This window comes from Antedon bifida, chromosome 9, assembly GCF_963402885.1.
Source record: "Antedon bifida chromosome 9, ecAntBifi1.1, whole genome shotgun sequence".
NCBI classification, from domain to species: domain Eukaryota; kingdom Metazoa; phylum Echinodermata; class Crinoidea; order Comatulida; family Antedonidae; genus Antedon; species Antedon bifida.
The window spans coordinates 4,387,922-4,408,345 of NC_136234.1; the positions used below are offsets into that span (position 1 = coordinate 4,387,922).

Sequence of the window (20,424 nt, forward strand, 5' to 3'; positions counted from 1 at the left end):
TAACCACCATTATATGACTAGAAGTAGTGTCAATGGTTTTTCAGTTCCTAAATCTGATAGTCAAATATCTAAAACGTTTTATTATACAGGCATAAAGGCATGGAATAACCTACCTCATTCCATTCAAGAAATAGAAAACAAATTTAATTTTAAGAAAAATGTTAAATCACATTTCTGTTCTACCAAATAACTATATAAGTCAATCATAGTCTCTAATTTAACTTGTTTTTTTTATATTATTGTTATATTTACGTGTTTAATGCTATACTTTGTAATGATTATATTTTTTATTTTAGATTGTAAAAGGATCCCAATGGAAATAAGCTGATAAGCTTTTTGGGCTATCCTGGAAAATCTCTTATAAATGTATTATTTGTAATGTCCGTAATTTATGTTATCACTTTGTATGTTTTTTTTATGATGATTTTCCAAATAAATTCAAATCAAATCAAATCAGTCACAACTCGATCTATGAAAGCTACTGCCACCCTCTTATACGACGTCTACACATGCGCAGTACTACGTCATTTTGTAGATTCTTATTTTTTTCGCTCGCTCGACTCGGCGGGGTCAAAGTACATTGTCAACGAAGCTCCAAGTGCTACACAGCTATCTCGCCGCCGAGTCGAAATGACTGGACAAGGTAGATAAAGGAGACCTGTCCATAAATTCGATTTTAATTTGCTATTGTTGTGCTTTTTCAACATCGTTGTACTCGGGCTTTATTTATTAAGTGTTATATATTCGTATGTGCTTTGGAAAATACGTTATATGTGTGTTCCTTTGTAGTAGTTAACTATCATTTATGCTGTATTTTTGACACGTAATTGTTCTAGCCTAGAAAATATGATCGCGAGAAAGAAGCCTAGCACTACGATGGATAGGCGTTGATCTCCCGTCAGTTCTGTTCAGCTGAATGACTTTGTTGTTGGGTACGTAGGGGCTAGGTATTTTATTTAAATGGAAATATTGTATCCAGTTATTGGAGGGCAATTGCCTATATTACATACTAAATTATTATTCATTTGTTACCTTTCAAATCTGGATTATAAATAGAATAAAGTAAAAGCTGAATTTAATGAATATATCAAAGTCTGAATGCCGTGTTGTGAGTGTGAAGTCAAAACACTTTCCGTTATGGAATTACCAAATTATCAGTCTACACTTACAAGATCTTTTCTTGGTAATGGGGTACAAAAGGACGAAGGGTCAAGCCTTCTGTGTACCGCCATGTACGATTTTGATGCATCGAATGACGACGAAATATCCCTCCGTCAAGGCGACCTTGTAGAAGTTATATCTCAAGATTATAATGTGACGGGGGATGATGGATGGTGGACTGGAACTGTGAAAGATAAAGAGGGACTATTTCCGAGCAATTACGTTAGTCAACCGCATGTTATACTACGCAACCAGCAAAACGTCGCCCTGCAAGAGATCGATTTTAAGGAGTTAATATTATCGGAAGTTATCGGTGTAGGCGGATTTGGAAAAGTTTATCGAGGGTTGTGGAAAAGCGAAGAAGTTGCCGTGAAAGCGGCCAAGTTTGATCCAGATGAGGACGTTTACGAGACGATATCGAACGTTAAACAAGAGGCGCGACTATTTAGTTTGTTATCTCATCCAAATATAATTTCTTTGAAAGGAATTTGTTCAAAAGAACCATGCATTTGTTTAGTTTTGGATTATGCAAGAGGCGGTGCCTTAAATCGGGCCTTAACTGGCCGACAAATTCCGCCAGAAGTTTTAGTTGATTGGGCTACGCAGATAGCGGTTGGAATGAACTATCTTCATAATGAAGCAGTCGTACCGCTCATCCATAGAGATTTGAAATCCAGCAATGGTAAGTTAAATTTTAAAATAATTATAAATAAATGAAGTTTATTATATACTAATTTCTCTCTGTTTAATTTTGTTTTAATTGTAAAGCGCATTGGGGCTATTATTAGCATAATGCGCTCTATCAAGTCTGATTTATTATTATTTTTACAGAACCATTTATAACTTTGTACTGTTTTAATTCATGCTCAACAATGCAACAATCTAATTTGTGTTTACCATCGAGGGGTACTGTAAAGGCGCATACTGTACCCTTCTAATTTCTACACTTTACATTAATTTACCAATTCCTTTTTATGAAACCTCAAATTTTTGTAGTCATTGTGACGCGTAAGAGCAGAAATACACTTTCCACATGAAGCTTGGTTCCCAATTGGACGTAAATGCAGATATTTTTATACCAATCACTCACATTTCTTGCAATGCACTTACAGTACACTATGTACTATTACGTTCTAGTGGGAACCAAGCTTTAGCCATTATAATACTGTAAGTTAGTGTACATACCAACAGCTATTTTATTGTCAATTTTCATTACATATAAAATACATACTACAGTACTGTAAACAACGAGAGGCTACAACTTACCACTACCCATGCAAACCATAACAAGACCGTGCTGCTGACAAAATTCATAATTGGATCCATATTTTGATCCAATACATTAAAAAAAATCAAGGTTAGAAAGCAAAACAAGATTTAGGTCCACTGTAGCTAGCATTATAATAGTTTCCAAGAAATCATCAAGCTGTTTAAAACACAAACAATAGCACTGTAGGCTAATTAATTAAGTCGTTGAACCTACAGTAAACATAGACAGTACATATTTTCCAAGTATTCTATTTAACTCTTATCTATTAGCATTGATCACTTACTGTTGAAACTCAAGAAGCATTCTGACACTTGGTTAATCCCCCTGGGAGTTGTTGGACCAGGGTAATAACATACTGTACCCAGAGGCTTCGTCTGCTAATGTCGACATCGTTAATTTGCTAAATTGAGTGGATTTCAATATCATACTAATTTATGAGTCGAGACATTCTTTTTAGATTTAGCTAAATGGATCGCTAGTTTAATATGCTTTAGTTGTTTCTGTTCATATTACTAATTATAATTTTTTTATATATTAATATGAATTGTTTATTTTAAATAGTATATTTACATTTTAAAATTACTAAAAAGTAATGATGATAATGTTCATTGTATTTGGAAATTGTATTGTAATTAATATTGTACAGAGTAGTATATTAACCTTCTGTACAGTAGGCCTACTGTAGGATGTTCAGTAACCAACATTTTGAGACTGAATTAATGCTGTGCCTGCACTATTAAAGTAGTTTGACAAAAAAATGTGATGTGCCCAAATATGGTAGTGATATGCCCAAATATGGAAGTGATATGCCCAAATATGGTAGTGATATGCCCAAATATGATAGTGATATGCCCAAATGTGGTAGTGATATGACATCATGTCCATATATGGGAACATCATATTTTTTTGTCAAATAAAGTTTGATAGTGTAGACAGAGCTTAAGAATAAGATACTGTATCATAGTTGAATATAAAGCAGGGGTTGAGGAACTTGCAATGAACTTAGGCTGGGAGACTGCCCAACCCATCACTTATTATAGACCATTATAGTACAGTTGCCTCGCTGCCTCCTGGGGCTGGTACCATTCAAATCTTTTGACGTCAATTTAGTGTTTTCATGTGTAAAGTACAATCACCTTTGAAAAGCTATTGATAAAATATTAGTGGAATAAATCCAATAATATTATATAAATTAGTTATTTGGTTTTTTTTAAAATAAAATGGCAAAAGCAAATTGATAAAGAAATTAGGCTTGATGATTTACTAATTCTACTATATTTTTCGGTTACCGCAGTTCTTGAACGGGTCCAAAAAAGAAACTTATGTTTGGGACTTTGAATTGAAAATTTTTCTTGATAGCAAAACAAAGCGTTATAGTATTTGTGTAACAGAGCTTAATATTTGAGTTAGTTCTGCATGATAATTTACCATATAGTACAATAACGTTTTAGTGGTGGGCAGTATCCTAGTCACGCTCCAGCGATTGCATTCACGATATCAGCTGAGTTTGAACCCTCTAACACAGTGTATTCTTGCCTTTTCTGATTCCTGTTATAATCACCCTATTTGCATTTGAATAACTTTATGGTTTTGTGAGACTATAGACCTTAAAGAAACAAAAACTTGTTTATGAAAAAGGTGAATATGTAAGGCATTGTTATATATTTGGAGGACAGTCATGACAAAATCTACTTAAACGGCTTCCTTTAAAAATCTAATTAAAGAATTATACAAAATAAATATCTTTTTAAATAACATGTCTATATTTGGCGATCTATTAAAAATCAAATTTTGCCAACTACCTGTAGCCTCCCGATGCGTTCAATTCTTCAAGTAAACAATTTGAACTTTAAAATCCATAGTATAGTAGTAAACATTCCAAGCATATTTTGTTTGTAATCTTACTAGTAAATGTTTTTTTAATGCCTACAAGGTCAGCTATAATATTGTACAAAACATTGTGACAACAACAACAATAATGACATTTTTTTACATGCTTTTTTCTCTATTGGAGTAATATTAATAAATTGCGGTTTATCAGTGGTTTTTATTTTATCACAAGAGAACCTACCGCGGAAGTATTTAGCTTAAGCTTGCATAGAACGCAGGTTTAACTCTATAGTACATGGATAAAACATTGTAAATTCAATTCAATTATAAAGAACATTTTTTTTTCATTTTACAGGCTATAGGCCTACTACATATTATACAAATAATTAATGTTTATGAGTATACTGGTACAAATTCTGTAATGGAACAAAAAAAATGGGGGAAAAAGTACCATTGAACGACCGTTCAATAGTGTGTACTATTGCATGCCATGTGACCCACAATCGTCCAATCAAATGGCAGGAATTTATTTAGGTGTTATATAATGTAAAATACTGATAGTGAAATTTTACATTTTTTGAAAATCAGTAACCGCTTGTAGTGTAGACAGCTGTATTTGGTGTGGTCTGTTTTGCCAGTTTCTTCACCGTCTTGGGTCAACAGAGTAGACCTCTATACTTCAAAAAGCCTGGTGGACTCTGAACTGTTGTAGAATTGTGTCTTGTAGTAGATAGAAGTGCAAACAAGTATAGTGAAATATGTGTGTACAGTATATTTGTTTAATGTTCATAATGTCTGTATAGTATAGTATTAAACATTTCACGTTCATTTACTTTAGTATAGCAAACCAATCATACAGCCCTGCAAACATGTTAGGGTGGGTGGTGTAATTGTCGGTACTAGATTTAAAATAGTTCGGACATATTTTTAATGGAAAATATTCTCAAAATACACACGTTAATTTCTCACGAGTCACATTGCATAAACTTTTATTTATTCGTGCACCTCAAAAATGTACTCGTGATATGGTAATACAAATGATTGAGATTATTAGCCCTCCATGTTTTCAATAAGTTAAGATTGAGAACTTAATTAATTAAGTACTTTCATTTGCAGAAAATCTATTCTATTTAATACAGTATCTCATCAGGTATAACTTAGCAAAACTGCAGACCAATTAGCGAATAATTTTTTAAAATTATTTTATCAAATTTAGCATTAAGCAATAATACATTAAAATATCTTAATTAAATTGTTTCTTTATTTATGTTTTATATACTGTGTTTACTTACATGGTGGTGTATCCACATGCAGTAGATATATTTTATTTACAATGGTAATGAACAAAACCAGGTCAGTGAACTCGTTTGATTGTGACCACACCCTATTTCAATGAATACATTATAATTATTCCTAGTTGACAGAAATGTCAACAACAAGATTGCTAATTTAAATAATAATATGTATAAAATTATGAAGTATTATTTTTCTATATTTATATTAGATTTATTTTTTATAAGAAAACACTTAAATTACATGTGTCCTGCAGTACGAATATTTTATTAATGGAGAGCGATAATCGAGTTTTGTATAGCCGCTATCGCCATTCCAATGAACGGATCATCATGGAGCTGTGGGCTTCAATGTTATATTTTTCAACTACATGCTTCTCCCCTAAGGATCACGTCATGCAGCCAAGTAAGGCACTCTCTCATCTGTACATGCGGATCCAGCATTATAGATTAGCGAGCTAAATATTTCATATGATAAAACCGATTGGGTTGCAGAAAAATAAATATAGTCATTATTTTATTTTTAAAAAGGCTGTTTAATTTTTTGGTGGGGGTGGGGGACTATAAAACATGTTTATCCCCCGCCTAAATCCATGCCTGCAGTGGCTGTGTGAACTAGCACACTGGGGTCAAACCTTCTCATCTCGAAAAATGCGTCCTAGCACCATGTATGCTCATTGTTGCCACATACAGGAAAATAAGACTTTACACTTTACAGTTAAAATAAGAGATATAAAGTATATAAATATATATAGTATAAATCATGTCAAAATCTTCAGATTCAAAGATCTACTGTACATTATAAATAGGTCAATTATCCACTATAAGCACTCAATTATGACCACACCCAACTAATACATTGTGATTTGAAATACTGCTAATGGAAAGTTCACTAAATGACAGATGTCAATTGAACAAAGCCTGTATGTAAGATCTCAGCAGCTAACCTGCACAAATGGTCTATTATTTTAATTAACTGTCAGAAGATACAAATCATGGGACCACACCCAATTAAATTTATTCAGGTAATTTTAAGTCAACAAGATCTAGATTTGATTTGCATAAATGACAAATTGATTTGCATAAAGTAGTGGAAATTGCTTGGCATGAGATAATAATATGATAATGAATCTTTCATAGTACTTGTATCTGTACAATTACCATAGTATAAATTAATGCACTGACGGCAGGAGAATATGCATAAAGGGACCACACCCAACATTAATTCTATGACAGATGTCAAATCAGCCTAGAAAAACAACCTTGATTCGTATTATTGACATTAGTACATATTTCACTATAATATAAAAATGTTAATGACTTTGCTGAGACCTTGGAAAGTGAGACCACACCCATTTCAAGTTGTATCTAATTTACAGAGAGAACAATGTCTATATCATGATAATCAGCACTATGTTTTTCTTTCATTTTGTGATAAAATTGGAATTTCCTAAAATTAATATAGCTATTTTAATAGCATGATGAGTTTGACCTTTAAGTCATATAATAGGCTACTTTCAAACATTGTTATCCACCTGGGTGAGAGAGAGAGTGAGAACAATAGAAGGAATGTATGTTTCAAAATGATATGACTCATAAATAAAATTCCATCGAAATAAACTTGCACCACTGGATTTAAATTACTCTTTAATTACTCCATGGTTGCAACATTACTGTGATTAGTTAATTCATTATTAATATTACACATTCCATTAAAAATGATCTTCTGAACATTTATTTAATGGTTTATCAACGATTGCTTTTTATTAGTTGTGGCAATCAGTTTTTGACAAATATTTTTTGACGGGTTATATTGTTATAATGTAAATACTACAAAGCTGGCAGGGCATACCGCCTTTATTTAGATTGATGACTCATCTCCAGGCTACTGTACCCTGCCCTCCGCCAAGTAGCCATTGAGCGTGCTCCATCAACATACAATTGATACGATTGGTTCTTTGATACAGTTTATCAATGGGGGATGACTTTAAACATGAGTCATGTTCTATAAATAGAACATGACTTCATCTGAGTTTGTATTGAAGTGCTACCTAGACAAGGTAACTTCTAATTGAACACCTGATGTGTTTATACACTGAGTGATTTATTTGCTTTATGCAATTTTGATGGGCAAATATTTAGGCATTCCATTCCACTTGTTTTTCAATGCCACCAGCCAGACAAAAATATTATTTTGCATTAGCTTATTATTATGCAAACAAACACGCTTGTAAGTCCTGTTTCTGCTGGATGGAAAAATAAACTGTGTGAATAAATTACCCCCAATTTCTTAGCAGCAAAAACAGGAGAAATTTTCAATAAAAACTCTCAAATTTGAGGTTAGAATGTCATTTAACTTTAGGTCCTGTTTCTGCTGCATAAAAATAACCAGTTAAAAACAGTGTGAATAAATTAAATTAACCCCAATTTCTTCAGAGCAGAAATAGGAACATTTTTTAGTAATCGGTTAAATGGCAGCACAAAAATAATGGTTAAAAACACCCATTCAATTCAGTGTTAGAATGCCATTTAACCGTTTGTTGCTCGGCAACTTTTAGCTGCAACACAAAATAACGATGATTAACAGCTTCTGACCTTAAGTCAACTACACTGCAGTAACGTTTGAATTAACCCGCCAGGACCATTTGCATTTTGGTTAATTCTAACAATTTTTTTTTTTTTGGAGCAAAAATTGAGTACATATAAAAATTAAATTTTAAATCTATTTTGAAATAAACGTTATATTCGGTGCTATGCAGCAGAAACAGACCCTTAGCTGCAGCGCAAAATAACGGTTATTTTATTGACAGCTGTAGTATCATTTGTAATCTCATTTAATTTCACTTTGTTTTCAACACTTTTTATCATCCACAGTATTGATTAGTGAGAAAATAGATAATAACGATTTATATGGAAAGACCCTGAAGATTACGGACCTGGGTCTTGCTCGTGAAATGTACAAAACGACGCGAATGAGTGCGGCTGGTACGTACGCATGGATGGCTCCGGAGGTCATAAAATCCTCAACTTATTCCAAGAGTAGTGATGTCTGGAGGTATAGTATTATTTATTTGATAAATTTTAATGATTGGTTTTGAAAGCCTACTTACCTGGATAAACCAACATTGGCCCAAGCCTCTTTGAAGAGAGACCTACAAGCCAAAGTCAACTTTGGTTCCATACCCCTAAAATAACATAGTGATGCACACAGCCATCAATATTTTGCGATGTCAAAACCTTGCACACAAAATTTAATGAAATTGCACCCAGGACCAAACATGACAGGTGGCTACAGTACATACAGTTAGTACTGCAACTCCAAATTTGGTGGGAGAATTATTGTAGAGTGTAGTGTTGTGAGGATCACACAATTTTGTTTGAAAGAAACATATTTGGTAAACATTTCTCCATATTTGGTGAAACTCTCTCCATATTTGGTGAATCTTTCTCCATATTTAGGGAAACTTACTCCATATTTGGTAAAACTTCATGGTACTGGTAGCCATTTACCTATAGATAGGTAGACTTTAAAACCAAATGAATGCATATTTTATCACTACACAGTGTTGATATTATATGAGTGGGCCTGAAAACCTTCACACTTTAGCATCCACATTGTATTATGGGAATATAATTGTGAATTTGAATAGCGTGTGTGTGGATATGCGTCTCCAAGGTGTGGTATTATAACAATTGACGAGATAATTTGTTTAAATACCATAATCCGCTATTATGTAAGGAATGTATTGATGTATACGCCATATTATATTTTGAAATTAGAATTATATTAGATAGTGGTATAATTAGCACTGTTTTTAATAGTTTTTTAACTTCTATAATTTGCTGTTGAAAGAACGTTCCTGAGAAAATTGTCATTGATTAGCCATATAACGGCTGATCAATCAGAATTTGGAGTAGGAAATAGATTTGTATTGTTAACTACCATTTGATAAATTATGCGTATTGTGTAGCTTTTGGCTATGCTATACTAGCAAAAATTCCCCAAGTACAATAACATTTTATTCTAAAAGGAAATAATAGAGCAAAGAGCAACTAAATAAAAGAAAAAACCATAATAAATATTAATAATAATTGTAGAGAGATAATAATAGTGACTGGTTTGGTTTCAGTAGTAGTAGTTTCTGTAGTATTTCTAATAATAATATTGTTTTATTTAGTTAATTTATTAGAAACAAACCTATTTAATAAACTATGAACACTGGGGATACATTTTTGTATGATTTCACTTAGAGAAGTAGTGGTGCTGTAGTTAGCATGCTTGCCTTCCAATTCCAAGGTCCAGGGTTCGATCCTAACCTAGTGTCAGAATTGTACCACACGACTCTTTCAACTCCACTCCCTAAGCCTCAAATGAGACTTTATAAGCATGATAAATTATAAAAATAATTTATCCATCCTGTAATTGCGAGTGTTTAATGCGTTTAAAATTTAAATTAAAACAAGTTTCTGTCACGGCCAATTATTGTTGTATTTTGTCTTTACAGCTACGGTGTTCTTTTATGGGAATTGCTTACTGGTGAGACGCCTTATAAAGGTATTGATGGTTTAGCAGTAGCCTATGGAGTAGCAGTGAATAAGCTAACTTTACCCATTCCAACGACATGCCCTGATGAATTCGCACAATTAATGGAAGGTAAAGCATAATACTGTATATTTTGCATATTTGGCCACTGCTTTTAAATTTTAACTATCCAAAGATTATTGTTAATGTTATTGTTAATTGTATTTATATTGCATATTCCAATAACATTAACAATGTCGTCTCTGCGCTGTGGACCTAGATGTTTGTTACACTTTTTATCTACACGCTTTTCTCCCCCAAGGGGCACGTCATGTCGGTGCTGTCAACCACGCACTATTTTGTCTGTCCATGGCAGTGACTGTGTGTGTACTAGTACACCGGGGTAACCCCCGACCCACTCGAAAAATGTACTAGGTTCTTTAAAGTCCATATCAGCATTATTATTATTGTTTATACATTAAAAAATTATTATGTTGAGGTAATTTCTGAATTGAGGTCTATGGTATTTGAAATAACCGTTGATTTTCAGAATTGAATTAAAGACTGTCAATTCAGTGTAGCCACACTTAAAATTGAGCATAAAATCTACACAAAATTGTACAGACACGACCAGAAAATATAGCTCAACTTTTTAAAAGGAGAAACATGCAATTGTAGCATTAAAAGAGTTACATTCTATATAAATGTCAGAATTTAAAATTTCAAAACACGAATTAATAGGGACTTACGGCTGTATAGTGTAGAGAGAAACACATTAACAAAATCATAAATAAAATATTATGTTAGATATCCTCATCTGTCATCTTGAAGAATTTAAAATTACTGTATTTCTTTTTTTTATCGAAAGTTGATATTAAACTATAATACATTACTTGCAATGTTGCAATTTATTTTAAATGATTTATTGGATGGAAAATGTGAAAATATGTGAGTTTAAAACCAAATCAATCTTAGAAAATACAGTATAGCAAGATTAAGATTATATTATCAGCCAAGAAAAACAGTTTGATAGTTAAAGAAGATTAAGTCATACATTAAAAGAAGTTTAACGATAATGTCTTCTTTCAGTTTAGACCACTATAAAAACATTAAATTCACAACCAAATGAAAAAACTAGTCGAGTCGAGTGGCCGAGCGGTTACGGCAGGGGTGCCGCAAACCATAGCTATACAATCGGCACAGGTTCAAGGCACTCCTCGACCATTGTTCTGGTGGTAGAACAAATCTTCTCGGATAAGGACTTAAAACTGGTTCGTGTGCACTTTATATGATGATACTTTGATAACCAGTGTCAGGGAGCTTAGTAAATCAATCAGATGTTTTGCCCAATCAGGTTGGGACTCGAACCCATGACCTCCAGATCACTAACCTGGCATCCAAACCTCTTGACCAACACGCTTACACTGATAGTGGTTAGCTTTGAGTTCAATAAAGCAGCGGGTACTGAAACAAGTAGCTTTGCGTCAGGGAGCTAAGTTCTGATTCATTTTAAAGCTCTGTCTACACTATCAAACTAGTTTGACAAAAAAGTGTGATGTACCCAAATGTGGTAGTGATATTCCCACATATGGTAGTGATGTGATATCATCATGTCCATATATGGGCATATCACATTTATTTGTCACATAAAGTAAAGAACTTAACAAAAAATATTACTTATTTGATGGTTAGATTGCTGGCATGAAGACCCACACCAGAGGGTGACATTTCCTGAAATTCTTGATCGACTACAAAACGCATCCGAGTCCTCGTTTATGGACACGCCACAGAATTCATTCCATCAACTTCAACAAGACTGGAAGTTGGAGATCAAAGAAATGTTTAGTGTTATACGGTCTAAAGAAAAGGTAATTTGGAAAATGAGATAGGGTTCATGAATTGTAAACCAGTAAAAGTAGTAGAGTTGTGGCTTGGTGGTTATGATGCTTGGCTACCAATCCAAGAGTCCTGGGTTCAAGTCCTGTCATGTCAGGATTTTTTCATAATGACAAATTACAACTCCACTCCCAAAGTGTAGTAAGACTTTTTTTATGTAGAGCATCTTGTGTATATGTTTGTCTTGTGAACAGGATTGCCACCTTTAAGAAGGATAGTGAATGAATTCGCTTATGGTTGTCCTTGGAAATTTGCCTAAATATAAACAAAAATGAAAAAAAAAACTTGCGTGTTATGACAGTTTCGTCAAACTGTCAGCTAGACTTTGTCAGTTGTTGAAACCAGATGAAAATCTTTTCATAATTTTGGAAAACTATTAACTATACCAAAAGTAGAAAGTGTGAGAAAACATACACCATTGACTCTTGTTATTTTAAAATTGAGGAGACTTAGTTATAATGATTTTTGTTTACGATAGGAATTAAGAAGTAGGGAGGAAGACCTGAGGAGGGCGTCCTTACACCAGCGTGAGCAAGAAATGGTTCTTAAGAAACGAGAGCAAGAATTAGCACAAAGGGAGATTGATCTATTAGAGAGGGAGCTACACATTGTGTTCCAACAACAAAGTGAAAATAAACCGCAGCCTAAGAAAAGGAAGCGATTACCTAAAAAGAAGCACAACAGAATAAGCATGCCCTCTGGTAAGTGGCACAATAGAGTTGCATTAAGGTCATTGGTTCAAATCCTTAGTAGGGGGTCACCCCTCGGTAAACTAGTTCACAAAATAGTCCCTGTATCAGGGGATTACCGCATATTTTTTAGGACAGTGATTAATTTACTGTTGCGAATCCTTTTTCCACATGTGAGAGTTGCATTTAGGTCTTTGATTCAAATCTTTAGTAGGGGGTTACCCCAGTGAACTGGTTCACAAATTAGACCCTTTATCAGGGGGATTACCACCTATCTGTTTAGGACAGTGATTAATTTACTATTTGTAATCCTTGCCCACATGTGCCTAAAGACATACAATAAGAATAAAATAAACAGTTTTAATATTAAATCTTATTTAGTAAACTGAGCTGAAAAAAGACCATTTAAATAGAATCAATCAATCAGTAAAGTTTGGTATTGTTAATAAGGTTTAGTGGCTGTTTGTATTGAATTGCCAATTTTGTATACAAGATTGTAATTGAGTGGTATATATGTGGTGTTTGTGGTTACTGGTGCAGAGGAGTTCCCTATTCATTTGGTTTCTATGCAATAAAACATGCTTCCTGTCTCTTGTATCTCAAAATTGACATAATCATTGTCATCATTTTAGTATTCACACACCGGTGAAAGCCCACTATTAAAATCTAATGTCTTGACTGCACTAACCATCAGATCTGAGCCTAGACTATAGTTTATAAATATTATTATTATCAATAAACAAGCCTTTTAATACGCTGTCCCTTGTTTTATGTAATTATTAAACCATTTACAAAAATCTATTAATTCATATTTATTTTTATTCTTCTCAGATTTTCAACACAAAATATCAGTACAAGCGACGTCGTTAGGTTACAAGAATGACCCTAGGTCACCCACTAGTCCTGAAAGTCCACCAAATAGTCCCATGCCAAGGTTACGAGTAGTTCTCGCATGTAAGTGTTTCCATTTTATTGCATAAAGAAATGAAATTTAATTAATTGTTTTTTTTAAAGATATATTGTCCCCCTAACAAAATTGACATTATAATGTCATAATAGTTATTATGGATCGAAAAAAAAATTATTTACCTGAAAAAAATGTAATTTAAAGCAACAAAATACTTAAATTGTCTGTCAGACAATGGTTTTTGGTTAAAAATAACTGTTTCTTTTGTTTTTTATAAGTGAATAACTTTATTAAAACTGCAAAATTTCTGATTTTATTTATTTTGTTTTTAGGGGACAATACATCTTTAAACTGATCATTTTATATTTCTAAATATTTTATTTTCAAATATCTATTTTTTCCACAGTACCCAAAAAACCAAAAGGGAAGACATGGGGGCCTAGCTCTGTACACCAGCAGAAGGACAGGATAAAAGAGAAAAAGAACAAGGCGAGGTCATTATCTGTTGCTACTGGCAACAAATTCAGCAGTACACCCAACTTAATGAAACCTATTCATACGCACTGGCCAAAGATCTCAAGTCTAGACAGAAGCAGAGATCATTGTAAGTTTTTTTGTGTTTTTTGTTTGTTTTCAATCTTTCATTTTAATAATACATTACAAAAACAATTAACAAAAAAAAATTGCAATACTAATCACCAATCACAATTAAATGAGATATTTCACTTAAATGTTAAGTATTTCACTTAACTCAATAAGAAGTATTTCCCTTAAATTGTATTCACTTAGATAGCAGATTGTTTTTTAATTTTAAGGGTAAGTGTTTCCCTTAGCCTAAGTGTGTGAAAACTTTATATATTATATACTTTTTATTTACGGTGAAACACAATAAATATACAAAGGTAAGAGGGAAAAAAGAGGAGAGTAATATTTGTATGTGCCCTAGGAGATAATTGTCTCACCCAGAACAAAACGCTTTTTTACTGTATAATGACTGCATTATTTTATTTCTCTTGTCAGCTTTTGGAGAAGATGGATGGCCAGAAGAGCTGTTTGCTCCTAAACCTCACTGGAAAGATGTTCGCAAAGAACCAGAATCAGACGAGGGCAGTAATGGCCACTCAAAACTTTCAGGCCGAAACTCCGCCCGCGATGAGAATCGTAAAAGGACTAATATAGGCCTGTACGGTGCTGCCACGATTCTGTCGTCCGTCGCGTTAGGATTTGATATCAGGCGGACGAATTTATCAATTTATCAGTCTGGAATGTTGGACCAAATGAAGGACAATAATCAGCGTACGCGACATACAAGTGAATCGTCTGATCCTGGTCAGTATGGATATTACGATGATGACGACGAGTCAGACTACACGTCAGATTTTTCCATAGCTTCCACGGTTCGACTTATACCGTCTGATAATCAGTCATCCGGTAGAAGTACGCCACACCGACAGGATTCTTACCCAGTGTTTAGTCCTACTAGTTCAAAAAATAAAAACATTCGGTATTCGATGGGAGATTTTACGATAGGCAAACCGGCAGAGACAACGTCGTCGCGCGAGAATAATAGGTATTCTATGAGTGACGCCACCATCCTTCAGCAGGAGCAAAAGGCGGCAAAGAAGACTCATAGGAGAACTGCATCGGCAGACGATAACCTCAATACGATAACGCCAACGTACAATAGAAGAACGTCATCCAATGACTCCATTTTGACCAATAAGAATGACCCTTGGACAAATAATCATCCAGAGTTAACCAGGCTTCCAACTCCTCCTCAACCACCCCCTCGTAGGACCAGTTTTGGTTAGTACAATTGATATTCCACTTGTTGTTATTCTTTTTTCGGTTCAATTAAACTCTGTCCACACTATCAAACTTTTTTGACAAAATAAGTGTGATGTGCCCAAATATGGTAATGATATGACATCATCATGTCCATATATGGACACATCACATTTTTAGTCACATAAAGTTTGATAGTGTAGACAGAGTTTTATACAAAGCATAGGACTGACTGCTATGAAGCTAATATATATTTTGTTTTTTTCAATTGACAGTCACAGGTGTCGATGGTCAAGCTGAGCGTCCTAAAACCTTGGACATATCCCCACGACCACGCCCTTCAAAAGGTCAATACCATTCTCCAGGCACCCAACCATCCATAGGTACTTTATTTCAAACATTAATAATGTCTGTATTGTGTATGTAATAAGGGGTAGATTTGTTTAGTGTGTGTTTGTGTTGGGCTTAGCTATGTTACAATTGTATTTAATATCACAATTTTATTTTATTACAGGTTTTGCTGATTCTTTTACCCCCACCCATACTCACAATCAATCCCGCAACAACAGTTGTAGCACGCCCTCTTCCAGTCTTACCTCATTCTCGCCGGAGAGTCAATTCACTGTAAACAGAGCAACTCTTCTAGATGCAGACATCGAAGGTCAACGCAGGGACAACACAAAACCGATGTTAGAACCGCGACCACGACAATTATCCATATCTGAATTAGAAAACGAGTTTGTATGATGATGGGCTATGACGATTTACGCAGACGTTCCAACCCTCTAGATATATCCGGGAGCCTCCCGAAATTTAATCCAAACTCCCGATCTCCCAAATATTAAAACGATATTAGTTTAAGATAGAATCGTTTTTTTAAACCCATGTTTACTGTTGTGATTTTTTAGAGGTTATTTCTGTCTAATACATAATTATATCCTCTTAGTTGCTAGAATAGCACGGTGCATCACTGGTAAACATTGAAATACCGATTTAATGGTATTTTAGTAATTTAGAGGGCACAAAAACACATTGGTACTGGTAAATGTAAACGCCCCAAAATTGAGGGTTGGAACGTCTGTTTGTGTCAAACCATTAACAGTATTTCTGTGTTTCTTAGGCTGAGGAATTCAACAGAAAAATTTACATTTATCATGTTTTTAAATTTATACAAGTATTTGTAATGCAAGTCTATTATAAATAAATGAAATAAAGAATAAATAAATTATAATAATGTTAATAAATTGTTGGTAACTTAATATTTTTAGTAGACAATCTTCCAATGTTTGTCTCATGATTTTGTACGAAGTCACAAGTTATGAGAGGAAAATAATATTTACCAAGACAAACACCATTCCATATCAATGTTTTATAAGTAGATCTGCAGAAACAGTATGTAGAATTCTGTTTTTAAATTATTGTACTTTCAACAATGCTGTTACTTATCAAGCAGTTAGTTTATTGTAGTCTTATAATTATATTATGTGAAAGTAAATTGGCTGTTATTTCAGTTATACATTTGCCAAATTTTAAATTGGTGAGACAGTATATCTCAATGTATAAATTAGTACCAATACATCACCGTTGATTACACAATGATGCGGCGGCCTGGTAGCAGCACCCTACATGTGAATTTACAGTCTTGTTCTGGTTCGTGTCACATTTTCACAGACACAATGTCAAATTGGAGATGCATTGTATGTGAAGAAACACATTTGTTTGGTGGTTTGCATGGCGAAATCAAATGTTGATATAAAGTTTGCGGTACACCACGTCTGTTGAATTTCTCGACGTTTCGATCAATATGCTTTGATCGTCCTCAGGAGTGAGAATGATCAAAATGATCACTCCTGAGGACGATCAAGGCATATTGAGCAAAACGTCAAGAAACTCAACAGTTCTTTTCAGAACTAATATACGTGGTGTACCGCAAACTTTATATCAACAGAAACACGTTCTTACGTGCAACATTTTGTAACTTTCGGTGATAATATTCAGGAAGCATGTCGGCTGTGATCCAATATGAAGCTATATTTTAAAATGTAATTATTGGACACTTGGTGATACGCCATATAATTATGTCTAATATAGAAATAAAGATGCAAAAGATAGCAATAACAACAACAAAGACAGGTTATACCTACAGTACATAGCTTGATGGTTACAAAAATTAAGTATATTGCATATTACTTGTTGCATACAATTTTTTTCGATATAAAAAGTATAAATAACCTTAATGGTACGTTTTCTGTTTTAATACAGTCTGCTATCCCACTACCAGAAAGCGCTTTATGCTGGTAACTAATATGTCCTGTTTTTTCAAAATTGTTATTAAGAGTCCAATTTGAGATAGTTAACCACTTTATTATTATCAAAAACATTTCTTTTTTTGGATTTTCCACCAAAAAATGGGTCGAAAGTATAATATATATCAACCTTGAAGGAAAACAAAACTAGCCAAAGATAATTATGTAGGTTTAATTTAATAAACATTCTGTGTTATCAAACTAATTTATTACTGATAAAAACAAATTGTAAATACCGTTTGAGTATGATCAAGAACGTAAAGCTCTGTCTACACTATCATACCAGTTTGACCAAATGTGGTAGTGATGTGCCCAAATTTGGTAGTGATATGACATTATCATGTCCATATATGGGCACATCACATTTTTTTTCAGATGAAGTTAGATAGTGTAGACAGAGTTTTACTATATTTATAATTACCGAAAGGTCCACTATGAAAGTATATACATGCACAGGTAATTATCCAATCTGCAGACAGTACTGTTTCGATCTTATTAGATCTCGTCAGTGCAGCTCAGGTTTCGAAATGAAATGTACCGCAGAACTGGCACAATATATAGGCTGAGCCAGGTATGCGGAATTAGATATTATACAAATGTATTACCGCCTCTTCCTTCATAGTACTCCTTTCTTATAAATAAGTTAAGAATATTCTCTAAGAATTCTATAAGAAATTCTCTGATTTCCATGGAAATGCAATTTGGGCTGGCTAATAAGGTTTTGTATTGCCAACCCCAACGTAAGAAATATCACAATCATATTTATTAAATAAATATTATAAATCAAAATGAAAAATAACTGGAAAAAGTGATGAATTGAAACGGCCAGAAAGAATAGGCCAAGCTAATTAAATATTATAAATATTTGTGTTCCCAATTGTTGGTTAAAAAGCATTAAATTTCTTCTTCATATTTACTATATACATTAAGTGCTAGATTTTACAGCCAATCACAATATGATTAGCTCAGGATTTTAAAATTTACATGTATGCATACTAATAAATACATTTCAAGGCTACAAAAGAATAACTATAACATTCGTACAGAATAATGAAAGAAAGTAAATTTATGTATAAACAATATCCTGCTAAAATAATTGCTTTATTGGGTTTCTTATTTTCGCTGAATTTTATTATTGTTATTAATATTCATAATTACAGAAGTCTTTATTTTCGTGTACCTTTTAAATTTGACAATTTTGATACACTTTGATGAGGTGACACCAGTGTTTCTTGTAAATCTGTCTTTCGATGTTTTCTTTTTATCTATTTAACAACATTCCAGCATTTACCCATTTCTAATACTCTTACGTAAACTTAAATATTACAAATTAAAGGGACATTGTTGCTCTACCCATTACTAATACTCTTCTGTGAACTTAAATAATACAAATTAAAGGGACAGTGTTTATCTACCCATTTCTAATACTCTTCTTTGAACTTAAATAATACAAATTAAAGGGACAGTGTTGCTCTACCCATTACTAATACTCTTCTGTGAACTTAAATAATACAAATTAAAGGGACATTGTTGATCTACCTATTTCTAATACTCTTCTGTAAACCTAAATATTACAAATTAAAGGGACAGTGTTGCTCTACCCATTTCTAATACTCTTTAAAACTTAAATAATCCAAATTAAAGGGACAGTGTTAATTGGAACCCGATTTCTAAAAACCTTTATCTCACATGCTCTTTAAACAGTTTTTACACTCAACACTTTAATGTAATTCAATCCAGTATGATTTCAAAATTACATACGGCAGTATTCATGGAAACTAATCATGATTTGCACATATTTTTTTTCTGTAATTTAATTCTACATCGCATTTGAACAATTATTTTTAAAGTTTTGTTAAAATGCTTACAATATTTTTTTTAAATATGTATAGAGAAGAAACATAGATAAATGTTGATATTGCGTGAATTTTTATTTTAGAATATTATATTAAAATATATTGTTAAACTATGCCAGTAACATTCCTAATGTATATTTTTGATTTAAATGCTGGAGGAAGATAAAGGCGAATATGATAAATGTTTTGTTTAAAATAGGATTATTTTAATATTGTTATCATTGTTTTATTTTTTTTTTTATTAATATATCATTGTTTATTTTTATTTATCATTCTGATTACTATTACAATTTATATTGTTTTTATGATATTAATATTAAAGTATTATTGCCACTATTGTCGTCATTTGTTAAGTAAATACTTATATCGTGGCAATGTATTCTGTACCTACTTCTTACTGTATAAAGTGTCTGTAGATATTTTGCCACTGTTGAGATTGGCGAGTTACTCATACTATTTGTAAAACCATGTGGGAAAGGGGAATGAAATTAAAAGTTGTAATCAAGATTTTGTATCAAAACAATAATTAAATATTTTTCATGTCTTTGATTGTTTTATTTGTTCATTCCATGGAGGGAAAACTTACTCATTCATGTGTAAATATTTTAAAGCTCTGTCTACACTTTCAAACTTTATGTGACAAAAAAATGTGATGTGCCCATATGATGATGTCATAACTAGTTTGATAGTGTAGAAAGACCTTAAGAACTGATTATTAAAGATGTATTGTCCCCCAAAAACATGAAATCAGATTTGTAATAGGTCATTTTGTAGTATTATTAAAAATTAATCAATTTTAAAGAAAAATAAAGTAACACAAAATTTAAATGTTTTTGCTTATAAAAAGACATTCAACCAAAAACCCCATTTGCTCTGGCAGCCAATTTGACTATTTTCTGCTTTAAATTAC

General features: G+C 33.0%; 1 protein-coding gene across 2 annotated transcripts; it reads left to right on the forward strand.

Annotated features, from left to right (window-relative positions):
* The first annotated feature begins 638 nt into the window (after positions 1 to 638).
* LOC144852586 (mitogen-activated protein kinase kinase kinase 10-like) lies at positions 639 to 20,063 on the forward strand. 2 transcript variants are annotated; one of them, XM_078710481.1, is made up of 10 exons: positions 639 to 1,843; positions 8,428 to 8,608; positions 10,059 to 10,207; positions 11,768 to 11,943; positions 12,450 to 12,672; positions 13,492 to 13,614; positions 13,974 to 14,171; positions 14,588 to 15,373; positions 15,628 to 15,735; positions 15,867 to 20,063. In XM_078710481.1, the coding sequence occupies exons 1-10, from the start codon at positions 1,099 to 1,101 to the stop codon at positions 16,097 to 16,099; spliced, it is 2,922 nt and encodes a 973-aa protein (XP_078566607.1). In that variant the 5' UTR covers positions 639 to 1,098; the 3' UTR covers positions 16,100 to 20,063. The 2 variants fall into 2 exon arrangements, with proteins under 2 accessions (XP_078566607.1, XP_078566609.1); XM_078710483.1 differs by having other exon boundaries at positions 15,634 to 15,735.
* The last annotated feature ends 361 nt before the right edge of the window (positions 20,064 to 20,424 follow it).